The 17,466-nt window shown below is 56.5% G+C and overlaps 7 protein-coding genes across 7 annotated transcripts; 4 read left to right on the top strand and 3 right to left on the bottom strand.

Annotated features, from left to right (window-relative positions):
- Positions 1–850: 850 nt before the first annotated feature.
- On the top strand, positions 851–2,460 carry EsH8_X_000324 (fructose-bisphosphate aldolase FBA1; the record flags this gene model as incomplete). The annotated part of the gene is made up of 9 exons (XM_083274412.1): positions 851–964; positions 1,085–1,155; positions 1,220–1,378; positions 1,442–1,548; positions 1,603–1,658; positions 1,710–1,740; positions 1,800–1,841; positions 1,899–2,022; positions 2,076–2,460. The coding sequence occupies 9 exons, from the start codon at positions 851–853 to the stop codon at positions 2,458–2,460; spliced, it is 1,089 nt and encodes a 362-aa protein (XP_083119804.1).
- Positions 2,461–3,113: 653 nt separating this feature from the next.
- On the top strand, positions 3,114–4,439 carry EsH8_X_000323 (Gfo/Idh/MocA family protein; the record flags this gene model as incomplete). The annotated part of the gene is made up of 2 exons (XM_083274411.1): positions 3,114–3,226; positions 3,323–4,439. The coding sequence occupies 2 exons, from the start codon at positions 3,114–3,116 to the stop codon at positions 4,437–4,439; spliced, it is 1,230 nt and encodes a 409-aa protein (XP_083119803.1).
- Positions 4,440–4,707: 268 nt separating this feature from the next.
- Positions 4,708–5,368, bottom strand: EsH8_X_000322 (uncharacterized protein; the record flags this gene model as incomplete). Its single annotated transcript, XM_083274410.1, has 2 exons — positions 4,708–5,160; positions 5,276–5,368. The coding sequence occupies 2 exons, from the start codon at positions 5,366–5,368 to the stop codon at positions 4,708–4,710; spliced, it is 546 nt and encodes a 181-aa protein (XP_083119802.1).
- An 814-nt stretch (positions 5,369–6,182) lies between these two features.
- EsH8_X_000321 (P-loop containing nucleoside triphosphate hydrolase protein) lies at positions 6,183–7,360 on the top strand (the record flags this gene model as incomplete). The annotated part of the gene is made up of 5 exons (XM_083274409.1): positions 6,183–6,248; positions 6,306–6,432; positions 6,504–6,623; positions 6,683–6,907; positions 7,005–7,360. 5 exons carry the CDS (start codon positions 6,183–6,185, stop codon positions 7,358–7,360), a joined length of 894 nt encoding a protein of 297 aa, XP_083119801.1.
- Positions 7,361–7,716: 356 nt separating this feature from the next.
- EsH8_X_000320 (tudor domain-containing protein) lies at positions 7,717–8,720 on the bottom strand (the record flags this gene model as incomplete). Its single annotated transcript, XM_083274408.1, has 3 exons — positions 7,717–7,802; positions 7,855–8,608; positions 8,667–8,720. 3 exons carry the CDS (start codon positions 8,718–8,720, stop codon positions 7,717–7,719), a joined length of 894 nt encoding a protein of 297 aa, XP_083119800.1.
- A 969-nt stretch (positions 8,721–9,689) lies between these two features.
- On the top strand, positions 9,690–11,513 carry EsH8_X_000319 (uncharacterized protein; the record flags this gene model as incomplete). Its single annotated transcript, XM_083274407.1, has 1 exon — positions 9,690–11,513. One exon carries the CDS (start codon positions 9,690–9,692, stop codon positions 11,511–11,513), a length of 1,824 nt encoding a protein of 607 aa, XP_083119799.1.
- A 1,242-nt stretch (positions 11,514–12,755) lies between these two features.
- EsH8_X_000318 (mitochondrial carrier domain-containing protein) lies at positions 12,756–13,825 on the bottom strand (the record flags this gene model as incomplete). The annotated part of the gene is made up of 2 exons (XM_083274406.1): positions 12,756–12,804; positions 12,882–13,825. The coding sequence occupies 2 exons, from the start codon at positions 13,823–13,825 to the stop codon at positions 12,756–12,758; spliced, it is 993 nt and encodes a 330-aa protein (XP_083119798.1).
- Between the last annotated feature and the right edge of the window lie 3,641 nt (positions 13,826–17,466).

Here is a 17,466-nt window from a genome sequence, read left to right as displayed (position 1 = left end):
TTGGGTGGTGAGTGGGGGGAGGGGTTGTTCGTTATTTGATGTGTTTGACGTGGACGTGGTAAGAGACCCTCTGTGATTCGCGCCTGCCGGACCCGTCCCAAAAGGAGGTACACTAGGTGCAAAGTACTGCTGCTCTGTACGTACCACGGTAGGGTACTTTGCACGACGGTGGAGGTACCGCCCCTCGCCTCGCCTGCCCCTCAACAAGTTGGGAGAGAGGTTGAGACAAGACAGTTTCCCATTCACTCTCTCAATCCGACACTGGAGGCGCCGAGTGGTAATTGGGAGTCAGCAGGCGGGTGATTGAGAGCAAGCATCTGGCGTGTGGACGTCCGCCCGTCTCCGTTGCAGTTGTCCCTGGCGATGGACAAATGTGTATCTGGTGTAGATGGATGTGAGGACCTGTACCCTGGCCCGAGACTGTCCCTCCCCCTCCATTGTCGGAGTGACCAGCACGAAGCTGGCAGAGAGCGGAGCTCCCCATGTACTATGTAGAGACCGTGGGTGGGAAGGAATGTACCTCAGCGCTTCATGCAACGCGGGCAGTGACCCAGCCAAAAAGCACCCGCCGTGGCTGCGCCGAGCCGTAACTGGAGCGATGGTCGTGGGCCGGGTTCTGGCTCTGGCTCTCAGCCCGAGTAAAATCCCGCTCGTGTGAATCAAACATAACTCGCCCGCGTCCACCTGATTCCAAACTTTCCTAGAGAATCTTCTCTTTCTTCCCCAATCCCCATTCTCGCAACTTTTTTGCTCCTGAGTATCAATTCGCCAGTCCAAAGCCTTTCTGGACCGTCGCACATAACCCCTACCTACTTATACCCCAACACACGTCAGATACCCCGCCATCACCATGGGTCTGCTGGAAGAGCTCAACCTGAAGCCCGGTGTCGTCTACGGCGATGACCTCCTGAAGCTGTTCACCTACGCCAAGCAGAAGGAGTTCGCCATTCCCGCCTGCAACGTCGTATGTTCTTCCCACTTGTCCCCTTTGCCCTTGGCTCAGGCCAGAGAAGGAGGGAGATTGGAGAGAAAAAGAGGGGGAGATTTCGTGACAATCGGCTAACAATGACCCCGCCTCGCGCAGACCTCCTCTTCCACCGCCGTCGCCGCTCTCGAGGCTGCCCGCGAGGCCAAGTCCCCCATCATCATCCAGACGTGCGTTGATGCCTGTGGCCACCGCCGCCACTCCGTGCCGCAATATATTCTGACAGCTCTCCAGTTCCCAGGGTGGTGCCGCCTACTTCGCCGGCAAGGGCATTCCCAACAGCGCTGAGAAGCAGGAGGCTTCCGTCGCTGGCTCCATCGCTGCTGCCCACTACGTCCGCTCTATTGCCCCCATCTACGGCGTCCCCGTCGTCCTCCACTCCGACCACTGCGCGTGAGTCTCAATCCCGGTCTCGACGTCTCTGTTGCCCACTCAGAAACTGACCATTTGCCGCAGCAAGAAGCTTCTGCCATGGCTCGACGGCATGATCGCCGCCGACGAGGAGGAGTTCAAGCGCTCCGGCACCCCTCTTTACTCCTCCCACATGATCGATCTCTCTGAGGGTTCGCAATCCTCCGCCTTCCAAACAGTCTGACGCCGAAGCTGATCAACCACAGAGAGCGTTGACTACAACATTGAGACCACTGCCAAGTACCTCAAGCGCTCTGCTCCCGTAGGTCGACCTCCGGGCCTTTGCCGATAAATGTTACTGACACACATACAGATGAAGCTGTGGCTCGAGATGGAGATCGGAAGTAAGCTCACCTGTCGAATGCGGCCCCCGGCGTGCGCAGTAACTAACCTCATTTCCTAGTCACTGGTGGTGAGGAGGATGGTGTCAACAACGAGGATGTCGGTACGTTTTGAATGCTTGCCCTTCTGCCGCGATGATGCTCTGTCTAACCGTCCCCAGACAACAACTCCCTCTACACTCAGCCCGAGGACATCTTCGCCATCCACCAGGCCCTGAGCCCCATCAGCCCCTACTTCAGCATTGCTGCCGGTTTCGGTAACGTGCACGGTGTCTACAAGCCTGGGTAAGTTGCACATGTCTTGTCCCTCGGTGCGGACATAATTCTGACCCTCGCAGCAACGTCAAGCTCCACCCCGAGCTCCTCGGAAAGCACCAGGAGTATGTCGCTCAGAAGCTGGGTGTCAGCGACAAGAAGCCCGTCTTCTTCGTCTTCCACGGTGGTTCCGGCTCCTCCCCCGAGGAGTTCAAGAAGGCCATCTCCTTCGGTGTCGTCAAGGTTAACGTCGACACTGATCTCCAGTTTGCCTACCTGTCTGGTGTCCGTGACTACGTCACTAAGAACATCGACTACCTGAAGACCCAGGTCGGTAACCCCGAGGGTGAGGACAAGCCCAACAAGAAGAAGTACGACCCCAGAGTCTGGGTCCGTGAGGGCGAGAAGACCATGAAGGACCGTATCAAGGAGGCCCTGTTCGACTTCAATGCCAACGACGTTTTGTAAAGGAAGAATGATGGGTGATACCTCTGCAGAGACCAGTCCAAAACGGGATGTGGTCTTGGGCTCTGTTTCGTAGGATGAAGCAGTCAAAAGACGCCTACCTACGTAGCCCTCAAATTGAAAGTAAAAGAGACAAGCCACGCATCCATGCATGCAATGTGATTTTTTTACTGTTGTACATGCCAAGCAGCAAGCTCCCTTGCTAAATTTCTGCGATGGGCACTATGCCCCGAATGCCCAGATCGGATCTGGAGCTTTACGGAGTAGTCCGCGTAGTTGTTTAAAGAAAGCGAGTACCAACAGAAACCCCATATTCCAGGTAGCCAACTCACATGACCCCTGCCTAGCTAGTATTATGTGATGTCCGAATATGACCGGATTAGATGTCTTATCCCCGCCGGGTTTATACATGAGCACGGGTTAGATGCTCGCGCGCACGTCGGGACAATGATGCTCCTGGTCTCAACTTTCATCTGCCCGGGAACGCGGGGAACAGGCACATTCGGGCTTTAAAGTTAAGTAGACTGGCCATTCCTCGCTCTCAAGACTTAACATAAACCACCCTTCTGAACGGCCGGAATGTAATTGACTGGCTGCATAAACACCGTCAACAACAAAACCCGACACCTCGTTGGCACTTGGACCATCTCATCATCATGACATCCATCTTTGGGTTCCTCCGCCGGAACTACCTCATCTTCAACCCACCGGTCGCGCCAAAGCAAGATGGCGCCCTCCGGTTTGGTATCCTAGGCGCCGCCAACATTGCGTGAGTGGAATTCTTCCGAGTAACAAGTTGTTTCCCCTCTGCCTCTGTGATATTCAATTGACTGAACCGAACGCCGCGCCATTTTCATGGAAACAGTCCAATGGCCCTCATCACGCCCGCAAGGTCCCACCCTGAAGTCACGATCCAGGCCGTAGCGGCCCGCGACGGCGCCAAAGCGGCCGCCTACGCCGCCAAGCACGGCATCCCGGACGTCAAGGAGAGCTACCAGGCCATCCTCGACGACCCGTCCATCGACTGCGTCTACATACCGCTGCCCAACGGGCTGCACTACGAGTGGGCCGTCAAGGCGCTGCGGGCGGGGAAGCACGTGCTGCTTGAGAAGCCGTCCGTCTCGAACGCCAAGGAGGCCGAGGCGCTGTTCGGGTTGCCGCTGCTGAGGGAGCCCGGTGCACCGGTTCTGCTGGAGGCGTTCCACTACCGCTTCCAGCCGAGCTGGCAGCTGTTCCTGACGCTGGTCGACGCGGGGAGCGTGGAACATGTGAAGGCCAGTGCTTTCATCCCGTGGTTCGCCATGCCGGACGACGATATCCGGTTCAAGTACGACCTTGCCGGCGGCGCCCTGATGGACCTGGGCACGTACTGCGTCAGCGCCATCAGGCAGACGTTCAAGGGAGATGCGGAGGAATGTCTGGAGGCAAAGTTCGATACGATGCCAAGCCCAGAGGAGAAGGCGGACTGCGGCTGGCGGATCGTGTGGAGGATGCCCGGGGGTGCGACGGCGGAGACTGAGGGGACGCTCAAGGCGGGCTTGTCAGGAATGGGCCTGCCCAGGCTCAGCGTCACGCACAGGGAGACAAAGGTCGAGGACGAAAAGTTGCCGGCGGGCCAAGAGAAGACGAAAAAGAGGAGGATTGAGTTTGCGAACTTTATGCTGGGAGGCGCGTGGCACCGGATCGATATTGAGGACGAGTACGTCGTCAAAAGGGCCGGGTCCGGGGAGGTGGTAAAGAAGTGGACGGAGAAGGAGTCGAGGAAGGCCTACACCTTCGACGAGGCCGGCTTGGAAGGGGTGGGAGAGGGCTTCTGGATCACGTACCGGCATCAGCTGGAACAGTTTGTTAACCGAATCAAGGGGCGGGAGACGAATGTGTGGGTTGATGGGGAGGACAGCATTGCGCAGATGAGGATGATTGATATGGCGTACGAGAAGGCCGGGTTGCCGCTGCGGAAGTCGCCTGGTGTCACGATTTGACAATGTTGGAAGAAGGAATAGTATCCGTCCATCACGACTAGCAAGAAATAACACTCTCGTTTTGTTTTCCCTTCTTTTTTCTTTTTCCTTCAAACCTTTTGTTTTTAAATCGGCGTAATCAGTTCACGTCCAAACCGGTGGCTAGGAGTAGACTTATAGAGAGCTGTCTCCATTTTCCGTAATGCCATTCCTACATACAATACACGCCCATCTAATCTCCAGTCTTCCTCTGACAATCAAGCATGCCCACGCAGAACCAGAACCTCACCTAACCACGGCCGAACCCACCCTTGGCAACCTCAATGAACTCCTCCTTGCTGACCCAGCCCTTGCCGGAGATGTCAGCCATGTCAACCATGCGCCGCATGTCCGCCTCGCTCAGCGTGCTGTTGACCTCGGAGCACACGGCTCTCAGGGACTCGAGGGTGATCCTGCCCGTGCCGCGCGGGTCAAACATCTTCCACGCGTCCTCGGCCTCCTCCTGCGGGTCGCGGCGCATGAGCAGCCAGGCGGCGATGGCGGAGAAGTGCTCTTGCGGCATGCGCAGACGTGACGGGCTACAGGGCCCGCGTGACGGGTCGTGGTCATGCGGGGGAGTGCCGTGGGCGAGGAGGAGGGCGTATGTTTCTGTGCGGGCGAGGTCGAAGCCGATTGCGCGCAAGGCAAAGGGCCATTCGCGCGCGTTGAGGGAGCCGAGGCCTTGCTGGTCGACGACTTCCCACTGCAATCGAATTGTCAGCATGGTGCAATATGCCGGGCGACCAAAAGGTGAGGGGACGTGTTGGGTGTGGATATGAGAAGCATAGACGGTGGTCAGGGGCGGCTCGGGAACTTACAGCCTCTCTGATGTTTTGTTGCCAGTCGGCGGGGAGGGCGGCCAGGTCGCGACGGCCTTGCGCCATGTCGAACAATGACGCCGGGGAGGTCATGGCTCCGTTGTGGGTGTGTTCAAGTCGGAATTGTTTATCCGGGGTATCTCAATGCGTGTCGTGGAGTCACTCTGGTCTGCCAGTTTGAGTGAGGCAGACACAGCAAAACCAGCGATGAGAAAGTGAGAGAGAACCTGAGAGGCTCTGCCGGTGGAGGGAAAACAGGACAAGCAAAATTGACAAGGGGTATCAGGGCTACGAGATGTGAAATGAGTTCCTCTCTAGAATTTGGATTTTTTTCATCTGTAAGAGCGCATGCTAGCAGGAGCAGCTGGTGTGCAGGGGCGACTTTCACTCAGATGAATCTCAGCGCGCGTTCACGGCTCCTTTCATCTCATCGCGAACTCGAGCGCGCGGTGGAAAGGGTACGTACACGGGCCAAAAAGCTCGAATTGGGACCAAATTATGGGGCCTTTTCGCCAAGTCACGTGTTTCTTCTTTGTCCACCCGTAAACCTGATCAAACAAGGATGACAACGAGAGGAAAATGGCGTCGAAGTTTAATTGACCGGCATTAACCCTTTCATTATAGGCAATTAATATCTAGTTGCACAATTTACATTGTTTTGAAGGGTCTAAACTCCAGATTTAAATAGGCAGATGTAAACTAAAGCAAGACCAATACTTCTAGACAGCCGGCCGAAGATACTCCGCCCCCGGAGACTTGTCTCTAGTCCAGCCAATCATTCATATCCTAGAACCATCATCACCTCTAATTAAAGCTTTGGCATTATTCGGTCCACTCTACATGAGAGCTTCACCAGAGCTTCTTTCAGGCCCAAGGCGACTCCGTATCACCTATCAACGCCGCCGCAATGAGGCCAACATTATTCCGGCCATTTCAATCAACCCTCCGAGTCCTTGGCCATGAGAATCCCTTGGTAATGCCGCCTATCCAGTGTGTATAACAGAAGAAGATCGTTTAACATTCCAAATAGGGCCTCCCGAAGTCTGGCACGCCGCCACACTGGCCTAGGAAACCTGAGCGGCGCAAGATCCGCGGCGTAGAAAAGGTCATTGCCGTCTCATCAGCCAAGGGTGGCGTGGGCAAGAGCACAGTCGCAGGTGTGTGGCGAGCGCACCACTTTATAACACGCACATCAGGAGTCTTAAGTACTGAGAGTCATATTATTCAGCTAATTTATCACTGGCCTTTGCACGACTCGGCTACCGGGCCGGAATCCTTGATACCGATATCTTCGGGCCCTCTATACCGACACTCTTCAACCTGTCCGGTGAGCCCCGGCTGTCAGATCGTGAGAACCTTCCTGAACACACTACTGAACCAAGACCTGTCGACTGATGATTGAACTAGGTAATCAACTGGTTCCAATGACCAACTATGGCGTCAAGACCATGTCTATGGGTTATCTCGTGCCAGAGGACGACGCTGTGGTGTGGCGAGGCCCGATGGTGATGAAAGCCATTCAACAGCTGCTTCACGAAGTTGACTGGGGTGGCTTGGACATTCTAGTTTTGGATCTGCCTCCTGGCACGGGCGACACGCAACTTACCATCACTCAACAGATTATCCTGGACGGTAAGTCGGTTCTCGCACTACATCGTGGATATTTCTATGTGTTCATTACACCGCACGGCAAACACATGGTTGTCTGGCAAGTGCTCACAATAGTCAGGTTCCGTCATCGTCACCACGCCCCATACCCTAGCCGTCAAAGATGCTGTCAAGGGCGTGAACATGTTCAACAAGGTCAATGTCAACATCCTAGGGTTGGTTCAGAACATGTCACTCTTCAACTGCCCACACTGTCACGGCGATACACATGTGTTTGGCTCCAACGAGAGAGTTGAGCGCTTGTGCAGGGACCACAAGATCGACTTCCTGGGCGACATCCCACTGCACCCAGCCATCGGAGACGATGCAGATCTCGGCAAGCCAACCGTCGTGTCAGAGCCCACGAGCGAGAGAGCGGATGTCTTCCTCAAGATCGCCAAAGATATCGCTCCGAAGATCAACCTGCGCGCCTCTTAGCCCGCCACAAATGTAGGCGGGACGGAAGAGCACACCGGCGCCGATGTAATAATGTAGGATACCCTGTGTAGCCAAACGTTTAGTCAACAGGACTTTGAAGCTGGGGAATATGGGCATCTCATGTATTTGTATCAAGGATCCCTCTGCGCCAGTTGCGCAGCACTCAGACGCGGCAAGCTGACCGATGATTGTCTGGAGGGAATAAAGTTCGTGTACAAACCGTTAGCCTATGTAAAGCGAAATCAAGACACATTACCGAGAAGGGAACGAGACTGCCAAACCACCCATAACGCCACCCAAGCCTCGAACCTCCTTTTGTTGAACAACCTTTCCCGTGCTTGGAATCCCTGCAATGATTAATCGAGCTCTTCGTTCTGCTGATATACGTGTCGGCTGCGTGTGGGGTCTTTGCGCATGGCTTGGCCAGAACCGGTGAAGCCAACTGGGAATCATATAAGTATCATGCCAACTCGTACTTTCAGAGAGCTACTTACCACGGCCGCCGACACCGTCGGGTGTGCGAAACATGCTGTCCTTTTTCTGTTTTCCAAACTTGGACTTTGAGCTAAACTCTTGCCACTTGGATTTGCCCTTCTCCAGTTCTTTAGTGGCCTTGATCTTCTTGGGTTTGGGTGGCTTTGCGGCTCCGTCGGCAGCGATCTTCTCCGCCTCGATCTTGGCCTGTTGCTCAGGGTACAGACTGGCGGCGGCCGAGGTCACGACACCGTTTGACGGGCCCGTCTGGTGCGGCGGTGTCGGCTGGGCGGGTTGCTGGGCAGTACCGGGTCCGGACGCTGGTGTCCCGTCAGCCTTGCGCTTGTTGGACATGGGACGAATGTCCTTGTCCCGCAGCGTCTCCGTGTTATCGTAGCTCTTGAACTTGACAATGTAGATGGGCGCAGTAGACGAGCCCGTGATGGATGTGATGCGCGCAGGGTAGAATCCCCTGTCGCCCGTGGCCCATTTGGCCATGACGGTATCGTTCACCCGATACGTGATCGGTGCTGCATCGTCCTTCTCTTCCGCCGGGGGGGCGGCCTTCTTGAAGGCCGGATGGTTCTCCTTGGACCACTTCTCGGGCTCTGGCGGACTGAGGTCCTTCTGCGGGGCGGGCTTGGTTGCCTGCGTCGGCTGCAGCTCAGCAAGAGACTCGTTTAGGAGGGAAATCATGTCATTCAACTCCGCCTGCAGGTTCTTGAGTTCGGCATTATCAGGCTCATCCTTGAGGCCGGCAAGAACGACATCAAGCTAGAAGAAAACGATTAGCAAAGAGTTTGATGCCGAGGCGGGGAGCGGCGGCGCGTACCTGTTCTTGATACTGTTTGCGATCCTCCTCCAGGGCCGCGATCTGGCTAGACATGTTGGCGGCTTCTTTGGTGATTCGAGTTGTTAAATAGTATGGTGTAGACCGGAATGTCGTCTAATAGAATCCAGAAAAAGGCCGAGGGTGTTGTTGGTGTTCGGTTGCTTTGTGCAGATGTACCGATCAAGCAGCGTGTGATGGATCTGTGGCGGATGCCGTCCCGCTGTTGCATGTTGCAGCAAGAAGCTTATCCGGCGGGATCACGTGCAGATAATGGGGAATCCTTGGACCAACTACCTGCACCATCACCCAACGGATGGCCGGCCAATCAAGGCATGCACGATTCGGCCCCCAGAGCGAACGGTGGATTTTTAGGAATCGTAGAAGCAGGGGTGTGGGAACTGCGAAAGCGGTTGAAGCCCGGCTCATGCGCGCAGTCGCCCTCTCGTTAGTCCTTAGGTATCTACAGACACTGGACCGGCCAACTTGCGCTAGCGGGACTCCCCTGTGTAATCCACTGAGAGGTAATTAGCGGGCGTGGGAAACGGAAGGGCCTGGATGGATGGCGCCGAAGCCAGGCGAGGGTGCGGTGCGTGCGGCCACGGTCTCGGGTACGGTGTCCCTTGCGTACACTTCCTTCCATTCTTTCTTTTCGCAACCCGGAAACAAATTTTGCATCTCTATCCAAACAAGTGTCCGGACTGACGTCGACCAGTCCTCCAGCTGAATCCTCCCTCTTGCTCACGCCCTTCTGCGCCCTCCCCGCCCTCCCCGCCATCCAATTGGACGCGTCCCGCTCCCGCTCATCCCACGTCGTCCAGTCCCCTGCGTTCACAGGCATTACCTCATTGAAACAGCGGGCAGCCACCACATCCATCGGGTCCTCCGAACGCCCACGCCCACGCACCGCAGCCTGGCTGCCACCCCCCAACCTATCTACATCCATGACATTGTGCCTTGGCTGCTACGGCACATCATAGCACCTACCCGTCAAGTATTTTCCAAGGGGGGGCCGAATAAGCAACCATGGGTCGAGACAGAGAGAGAGACGGCAAGGACGCCGACGAATCATCGGCAAGTAGCCAATCAAAACGCCCTGTCCTCAATCATCAGGAGAGCGATTCGACGAACAGCGACCAGGCTCACCGCGAACACCATCACCAACACCGCTCGAAACCACAGAAACACGTCGTTGGCGCCGGACGGCTGCATGCACGCGTCCCCTCCTCCAAGGCGTTACACAAACACCACGGCTCGACAGGCTCGAAACTGAACCATCGACGACAAGCATCTCCCTCCCCCGAGCGCAAAATCTCCCACCGCCGAGTCCAGTCGGAAGCGAAGCTCTCCCGCGACAGCTCGTCCGCCAATCTTCACAGCAGCAGCAAGAACGCCTCTGCGACGAGCCTGCGGCGCAACAAATCCCACGGCGAAGTGAACAAGACAGGGAAGACAAGATTGGCCGACGACAAGGACAAGTTGAAGAGGACAAACTCGAATCCCGCCGTCAACAAGGTCAAGTCGCAAAAGTCGCAGGTACACTTTGACCTCGGCAACGACGGGCAAGACGACGAATGGGTTGACGCCAGCACATCCGCCTCACCGTACCTATCAAGGCGAGGGTCTCTGGCCAGCACCCAGGCTTCCGCCAAGCCTGACGACAGCAGCGCAAACAATTCCAAATCAGAAACCTCCACGGCGCAACCATCTCCCCCCGTTCCATCTGCTTCTACCCGCCAAACCGTCCAGCACAAGGAATACCTGACATCAAGATTACTCCAGCGCACCCCTTCACACGGCGCGCCACCCAAGATGACGGCAGATACAGTCTCCGTCTCGCGGCGGGGCCATTCTCAGTCTCCAGACTCCATCGGTCGCGGCTCGACGCTCGCTGACTCACACAACATCAGTACTCTTCCAAGCTCCGGTGACGAGCTGATATCGAGGTTCGTCAACGCGGGAAGCTCCGGCGCAGCCCGTGAAGGATCCTTTTACCAGCTCCCAACGCCGAGACCAGGCAGTCAGAGGTCAGAAAGGCCGCTATCGGTAAGCTCCGGACGGCATGGCCGGCAAGGACGACAACGAGATCTCCCACTATCGGACGACGATGACGGCGACGGCGACGGCGATGGTGTAGGCAGTGGTGGCGGCGACGGCACAGCGCTTGCGCCGCGGTCAGGGAGACGTTTCGCTCCGCCGGCCGAAAAATCACGAACACAGCAGAAGCTCAACCTTCAGCGGGCCAGTTCCGTCATCGAGCCAGGACAGGCAGTCGGAGGGGGCGTGGGCGCAGTGGGCGCAAGTCCCCTTGTTGGTATTGGGGGGCCTGGCTATGACGGCGGCGCGAGTCGCGATCCACGGGTCACGAAACAGCTGGAGCGGACAGGGATGGAATATCTAAGCGTACGCCGGTTCCAGAACCCCGTGGTGCGCTCGCTCGACCGTCTCGCCCAGGTCAATCGCACGAACAAGAACCAGCGGATACCGCGCAACGGCACCGCAAGCGTCAACGGCAAGGCCTCGTCGATGCGGGCAGGAGTCGTTTCGGGCCAGCATTTGCGCAACTCGAGTCTCAACGATGCCGCCATATCTGCCGCCGCCGCCGGTGGCTCCGTCTCCGGCCGGAGACCGGTGACGCCCCGGGCTTATTCGATTCGGACAAACGGCGGGGGGTCCAGCTACGAGGCCGACGCCGACGACCATCAGAGCAGCCGGACACTGCATGAGGGAACCGGGGTGCAGGGGCTTAGCGGGTCGAGCCTAGTCGGCGGGGAGGAGGACGAGGGTGTGACGGCCATCCTCCGCAACCTGTGGGAGAAGAACCCGGACCTCAGCGCCAGTCAGGATTAGGAGGACCTGCTTGACTACGTGGACCAGGATATTACTCCGCTCAAATAGAAGATCCGGGGCAGAACGGACATTGGTAACCAAAACAAGTAATTCACAATATCAGGAGAACGCCAGTCATCAATCGCACAAGCATCACGAAACGGCGCTGGCATTTGGTTGCGCTTGCAAGAGAGGGGAGAGATGGGCCGGTGCTTTTTCTTGGAGGGCTTGGGAGAGGCGCATGTTTTTCTGTAACAATGACGGGGTGTACTATGAACGGAGCCGGACTGAACGAAGGGGATGCCGTTGATTTCTTGGGGCAGCAAGCCTGATATTTTTCTTTCCTCTTCTCTCTCTCCTTGTTTTGATATCCATGTTTGCTGTGGAGGGAGAAGAGTTTGGAAGAAAAGAGCACAGCGGAAAAGCCAGGAAAACATTTGGGAAAAGCGAGGGAGGGTGTTTAGATGCGCGAAAAGGCAAAACGGAATACAAAAACTAATTAATCGGCAAAGGCATCAATCGGTTTGTTTCCAGATAAAGAAGGAAACACCGCCACTTGACATTTTTCGACATACCCTCCTCCCCTCCGAAAGGGACGCAACCACCACCTACTATCGCTTTGCAAAATGAGTATAAGACATGTCGGACATTGACGTTGGGCGGGCCACACACCTCAACAGGCTGACCTCGGTGAGGGGTTGGGAAGATCTTCCCTTTTCCGTGTATTACCAACAGTATGGAATCGGAGGGGGTTTCGTTCTTCTCTCTGGTCCGTCCGCTTGGGCAAGTACCAATTCGGCCAAAACATTACAGGGCTCACATGCAGTGCTAAGCACCACGACGACGGCGCCAGTACAAGAGAGCCACAGACACCCAAGACATGCATAAGTTAACTATTCTTTGTTCCATTTCCAAGCGTGGGAGGGTTACACCCCCCATGCCTGCCTGTGACGAGCTATGTACGTCTGTCCTGTTCTGGCCAACAGCTGGTATAAACCCAAGCGATACTATCTGCCTCCCATGTAAAAAGAAAAAGAAAATAAAAATGCCCGCATTACACCCAAAGCGCCGGGGAATTAGGAAGACCTAATTAAAGACTGAAGCGCCTTATAAAAATTTGGAAAACGGGGGGGGGGGGGAGGCTAGCTTTTGCCCGCTCTCCGGTCCAAGAAGGAAACAATCGTGACTGGAACCTAGCAGCTCCCATTGGGTGCTCGGGTCGGTCGCCGAAGGAAAAAAACAGTTCCATGACCCCGTTTTTCTCTATTTGGTGATGAAGCCAAGGTAATCGGCGACAATGAGCGTTACCATTCTGTGGAAACAGACTATTGTTAGCACACGCACAGGGTATTCAAACACGGACACACGGGGTTGACAAAGTCCACTTACGCATGGGGGGCAATTCGGACGTAGTATGTACCGAAACCGCGGTAGAAGCGCATCACGCCCTCCTGCTTAGCCACCTTTGAGAAACAGTCGACCATGGACTTGTACGGGACCTTGCCGTCGGGACCCTTGGACTGCTTCTGCAAGCGAGTCTTGACAAAGTCGAAGGGCAAAGAGAAGAAACTGGCAAAGAACCCGGCAATGGCGCTGGCGGTAAGGGTCTGAGTATGGGCGGACAGTTGCGTGTTCTGCTTGAGTTGCGACTTGGCCTCGCTGAAGAAGGCGAGCTGGCCAAAGTTGAGGGCCATGGCACGGACGACCGTGGGGGCGGCACCGGACCAGAGGGCGCCGACACCTTCGGACTTTGCAATGCTGGAAAGGGCATCAATGACGCTCTTGTAGTTCTTACGCTCGGCCAGGGGCTTCAGGCCGTCGCTCTGCATGCGGATAAGGGCCAGGTCCGCAGGGTTGCCGATCATGGCGGCAAGACCTCCGGCAGCGAGGCCGGCGGTGGCCCGCTCGCTAAACCCAATAACCTTGCCCTGGTCCTTGGCGCGCTGGCCGAGCTTGCCCATGAACGTGTCAAAGAAGCCCAATCGGGCCGTTGTGTAGACAGCTTGACGCAGGAGGCCGGCAGACAAGCCGGTATAGAGATCGAGCGCCTTGCCGCTTGCAAGAATCTCTCTTGTCACGGACATCGGGGTAGGCTTGGGGCCTCCAGCGACACCCTCGCCGGCGAGCTGGATGCGGACCTTGATCATGTCGACAGGCTGGATGACGGTGGTGGCGACCATTCCACTAATACCACCGTTGATGAAGGGCAGAGCTGCCCTCATGAGCGGGGTATGGAGGAAGTCGTTGGCGACAGCGACAGAATCCCCCTTCATGACTTCGGAGGTGCGAGTCCTGGCTGCCTCGGCTGCCTGCTTCAAGGATCCAGAGCTCATGATTGTCTCGGTATATGGGGGGGGAGGGGCTGCGGCACCAGGGCTTGCAGTACTCGACTCGGTGTGTGTTGGGTGAAGTCGTCAATGACAAAACCCGCTTCGTGTAAGCGACAAAGTTGAGATTAGGATGGCAGGGAAGCTAAAGAAGAGAAGAGAAGAGGCAACTAGTCAGCCGAAGTTCGAGCAGAGAGGTCTTAGAGGCAGCTTTATAGTATGAAGAGGTCTCCTTCATCCCTCCGTGCCTGCAGCAGCGATGTTAGACACCACCCCTCCCCCCGGCATTGTAGAACCGGTGGGGGTCCAACAAAAGCATGAGACAGGACGCAAAGGCGCAATTCCACACTTGGCCCGTGGCAGGTCCCACATGCGCCAACGGGCGCAGGATGAGCCAGGTATGCCAGATGTGTGGTGTAGTGTAGATGCGCTGACAAGGGCTGGGCCAGGCCGAGCTAGATGCCGTGACCGAGGTGACGGTCCGGGTCTCATCGGCCTGGTTGGTGAGGCGGTGGGGGCGGGGGTGTATGTCATCGGAAAAGATAGGGACCGGGGGGGTGCCCCCGGGTGGATACAGCCGTGGTTAAGGTAGCCCGTCCCATGTAAGTGGAAGAGAGGTTGAACGAAAAGTGTGTGAAGGGGTGGCTCCGCACTCGGCCGGAGATAATCTAAAGCTGTAGAAGGGGGCGTAGGAGAGTGAGGTGTAGTGCAAGTGAAGTCGCCGACTGGGGACTGGGGCTGGAGCTGGGGCTGCTGCTGTCCCTGGGTCTCGGACTGCACGCTATGCAGAGCAGAATGCCGGCCGACTGCAAAGAGCAAAGCCGCAGCGGGGGTGGGGTTGGGAGGAGGAGATGGGATTAGCTCAACGCCCTTGTTGAACGCCTCGCTTCCCCAATAAAAACTTCAAGACATTGAGAGAAACGAGTGTTGGCTCGGACGTTCAACTTACAGAGAGAGAGATAGAGAGAGAGCGAGATATGTCTTGTTGGAGTGGGAGAGTTCCGTTTCAGGGCCCGATACAGTCAATGTTGGTGCCGAGTAGGTGTGTTGCAACGGCTTGGACAAGAGGTGTTGGCCGAGGTCGCGTGCCGTTGGGGAAGAGACAGAGAGATACAGAAGAGGGCGGGGTTGGGTTTATGGCTGCTTGGGAGCTCGGCAGCCGGAAGAGACGAAAAAGCAGGCCGACAAAGCCACAGGCCGAGCGATCAAGCAAATAAGCAAGTGGCGGCAAGCCAAGGTAGAAACGAGTGGCCTGTGAAGACGAAAAGACGGGTATTCGAAGCCGAATACTTCCTTCTGCGCGTGGATGGCTTCCCTCGGGAGTGGGCGGTAGCCTTTGTCGTGATGTCAGGTGCTCTCGCGGCGACCAAGCTTCGGCAGTAGCTGTCCTAGATGGGCTAGTAGTGGAGGGTGGGCAGAAGCCGTTGATGATACAGCAGCAGCAGCAGCCTGGCTTGTGCTGTGGAGGAGGACCGAGACTGGGCACGAGTCGATACAGGTAGCTTTGCGTCTTAAATTGACGACGGACGATAAAAAGGTTGGCGACAATGGCAATGAGGGTACCTGTTACGAGGTGGGAATACGGGTGTGCAAGAGATGGGCCACTCGTGCGGAGTCGAGGCAGTGGTAGTGATATTTATGAGTGAGAGAGACACTCGGTGCCACATAGCTCGACTACCCTGCCGTCCGAGAATGCATCAAGGAGATACTTGGTGTTCAGGAGCAGACAAGTACCTACTTTTGGCATGCCGAATTGGCAGTTCACACGCAGCTGGTGAGCCAGTCCCAGCAGCACAAGACAAACAAGCCAGCCCCAATGCCCAGCCCCGAGGTCGAAAGGTACCTCGCCGGGAAAGCTTCCCACCCTCCCATCCAGGCGCCGTTGTCCCTGGCGTCGAGCGGCGCGCCAATGAGGGCGTGGGGATTTCCACCGGGAGGCCGTGGTTGCGAGCAAAGCCAGGCGCATTGTGTGTCGCGTCGCTCTGGTGCCGTCCGGATGCGGGGTTGATGGGTTTCGGCACACCTCATCCATCAGCGTGACGGAGGGAGGGTGATGGGATGGCTTGATTTTCTGGGTCCTGGACGGAAGGAAGGGTTGCAGGGTGGAACGGGATGGATATGGATACCTGGGGGAATCGCTCGAATCTCGGGAACATGCTGCAACCTGCTTCTGCCGTGAAGACTGGCCGATTCGAAGGATGGGGAATGGGGGATGTATGCACATGGATGGATGGATGAATAGACGGATGGATTTGCTGTCAAGCGGTTCCTGATAGCCCGGCATGGAAACGAACGACACCGGGGAGGGCATCAGGAGATTTCCTCTCCTGATAATGCGAGCAAAAGGGAAACGAACGAATGACTGCGACTGCGACTGCGACTACGACGGCGGGCGGCGAGCGGCCTATCCTCCTGTCTGCGCCGTGGGAGAGCGCACCCCTACCGAGCTCCCTTGGATATGGCATGGTGCAAACATGGAGAGTGTTATGCCCTGTCCGGCCGCAATGAACATGGCTCGTTGCATGGGCAGATGCCAAAGAATGCTGTGGCACTGCTGGTGGGCACGACGGGCCTGGCGTCCCAAGACTTGGATGACGGCACTACACACAACAGCAATGAAACGGGTGTCGATCGCCTGCTTGCAATGCACCTTGACCTGTTTGGCTGGGCGGGCAGGGGTTTGTCGAGTGTCAGTGAGATGAGCGAGCGTGTGTGTATACGCTGGGTTGGATTGCTCCGCCTCGACGCGGACAAGACATAGGCCGCGGACGAAGGAGAGAGAGAGAGAGAGAGAGAGAGAGAGAGGAGGACGGGCCAGGCCAGGTGGAAGTGCAAGTGCAAGCCCAAGCCCACTGATGGATTGCGTGCATGGCCTTGAACAAACATTGTGCCTCAGTGCCCTTCACCATGTTTGTTGTGGGGAAAAGACAGCAACATTGCAGGCGGGAATGGCTTGCCAGGTGTTTCGCTCTCGTGTCTGCTGATGCCGGCTCCCTTTGGTGCTCTTTGCTCTCTATTTAGCCTTTTCTCCCTCCCCTCCCCGAGGGCAGACGAGAAAGGGCCGACGATGCCGACCAGGCCGTTGCAGCCGTCGTGCTGATCAGAGGTACTTTGAAGAAGTTGGGGTAAAGGTCACGCAGGCAGGGCCGGCAGTATCAAAAGAAGGCGTTCCGCAAAGGGCATGAATTGGACGAGGCAAACGCGGGCCCTGCCAATGGGGACGGAGGACGTACACGACACTGCGTCTGACGGATGAGATGAATGTCATTTGCATTTGCAGCTAAGGTGCAATGCTACTTACTACCTACTCCATGCTAGGCCTGCTCGTCTGGGTCAGGCCTGCGAACTGCTGGCTGCCACCTGCTGCAAGAATGCGGGGTAATGGCGAACGGGGCCCGCCTGTTCTGCTCTGTCCTGTCCTGTCCCGCCCGTCTGACTATCTGCCTCATGCGTGCACTCGCTTTTATCGATAAGCTGCTTACTGCTTGATCACCTATTGCTCATCTACTCTACTTATCTTACAGCTACAGAGTACCTACCCCTTCTGAAATGGAGCATCGCTCGCTCAATAAACAACCAGAAACGACTCTCTGCCGCTCCTTTGCTACGCCGCCCTCCACATCGCATGTAAGCACTTCATCTCCTCG

The sequence above is a fragment of the Colletotrichum jinshuiense genome, chromosome 10 (assembly GCF_051148585.1).
Source record: "Colletotrichum jinshuiense chromosome 10, complete sequence".
Lineage (NCBI taxonomy): Eukaryota > Fungi > Ascomycota > Sordariomycetes > Glomerellales > Glomerellaceae > Colletotrichum > Colletotrichum jinshuiense.
Note: the sequence above shows the minus strand (reverse complement) of the source record. Positions and strands in the feature narration are given on the sequence as shown.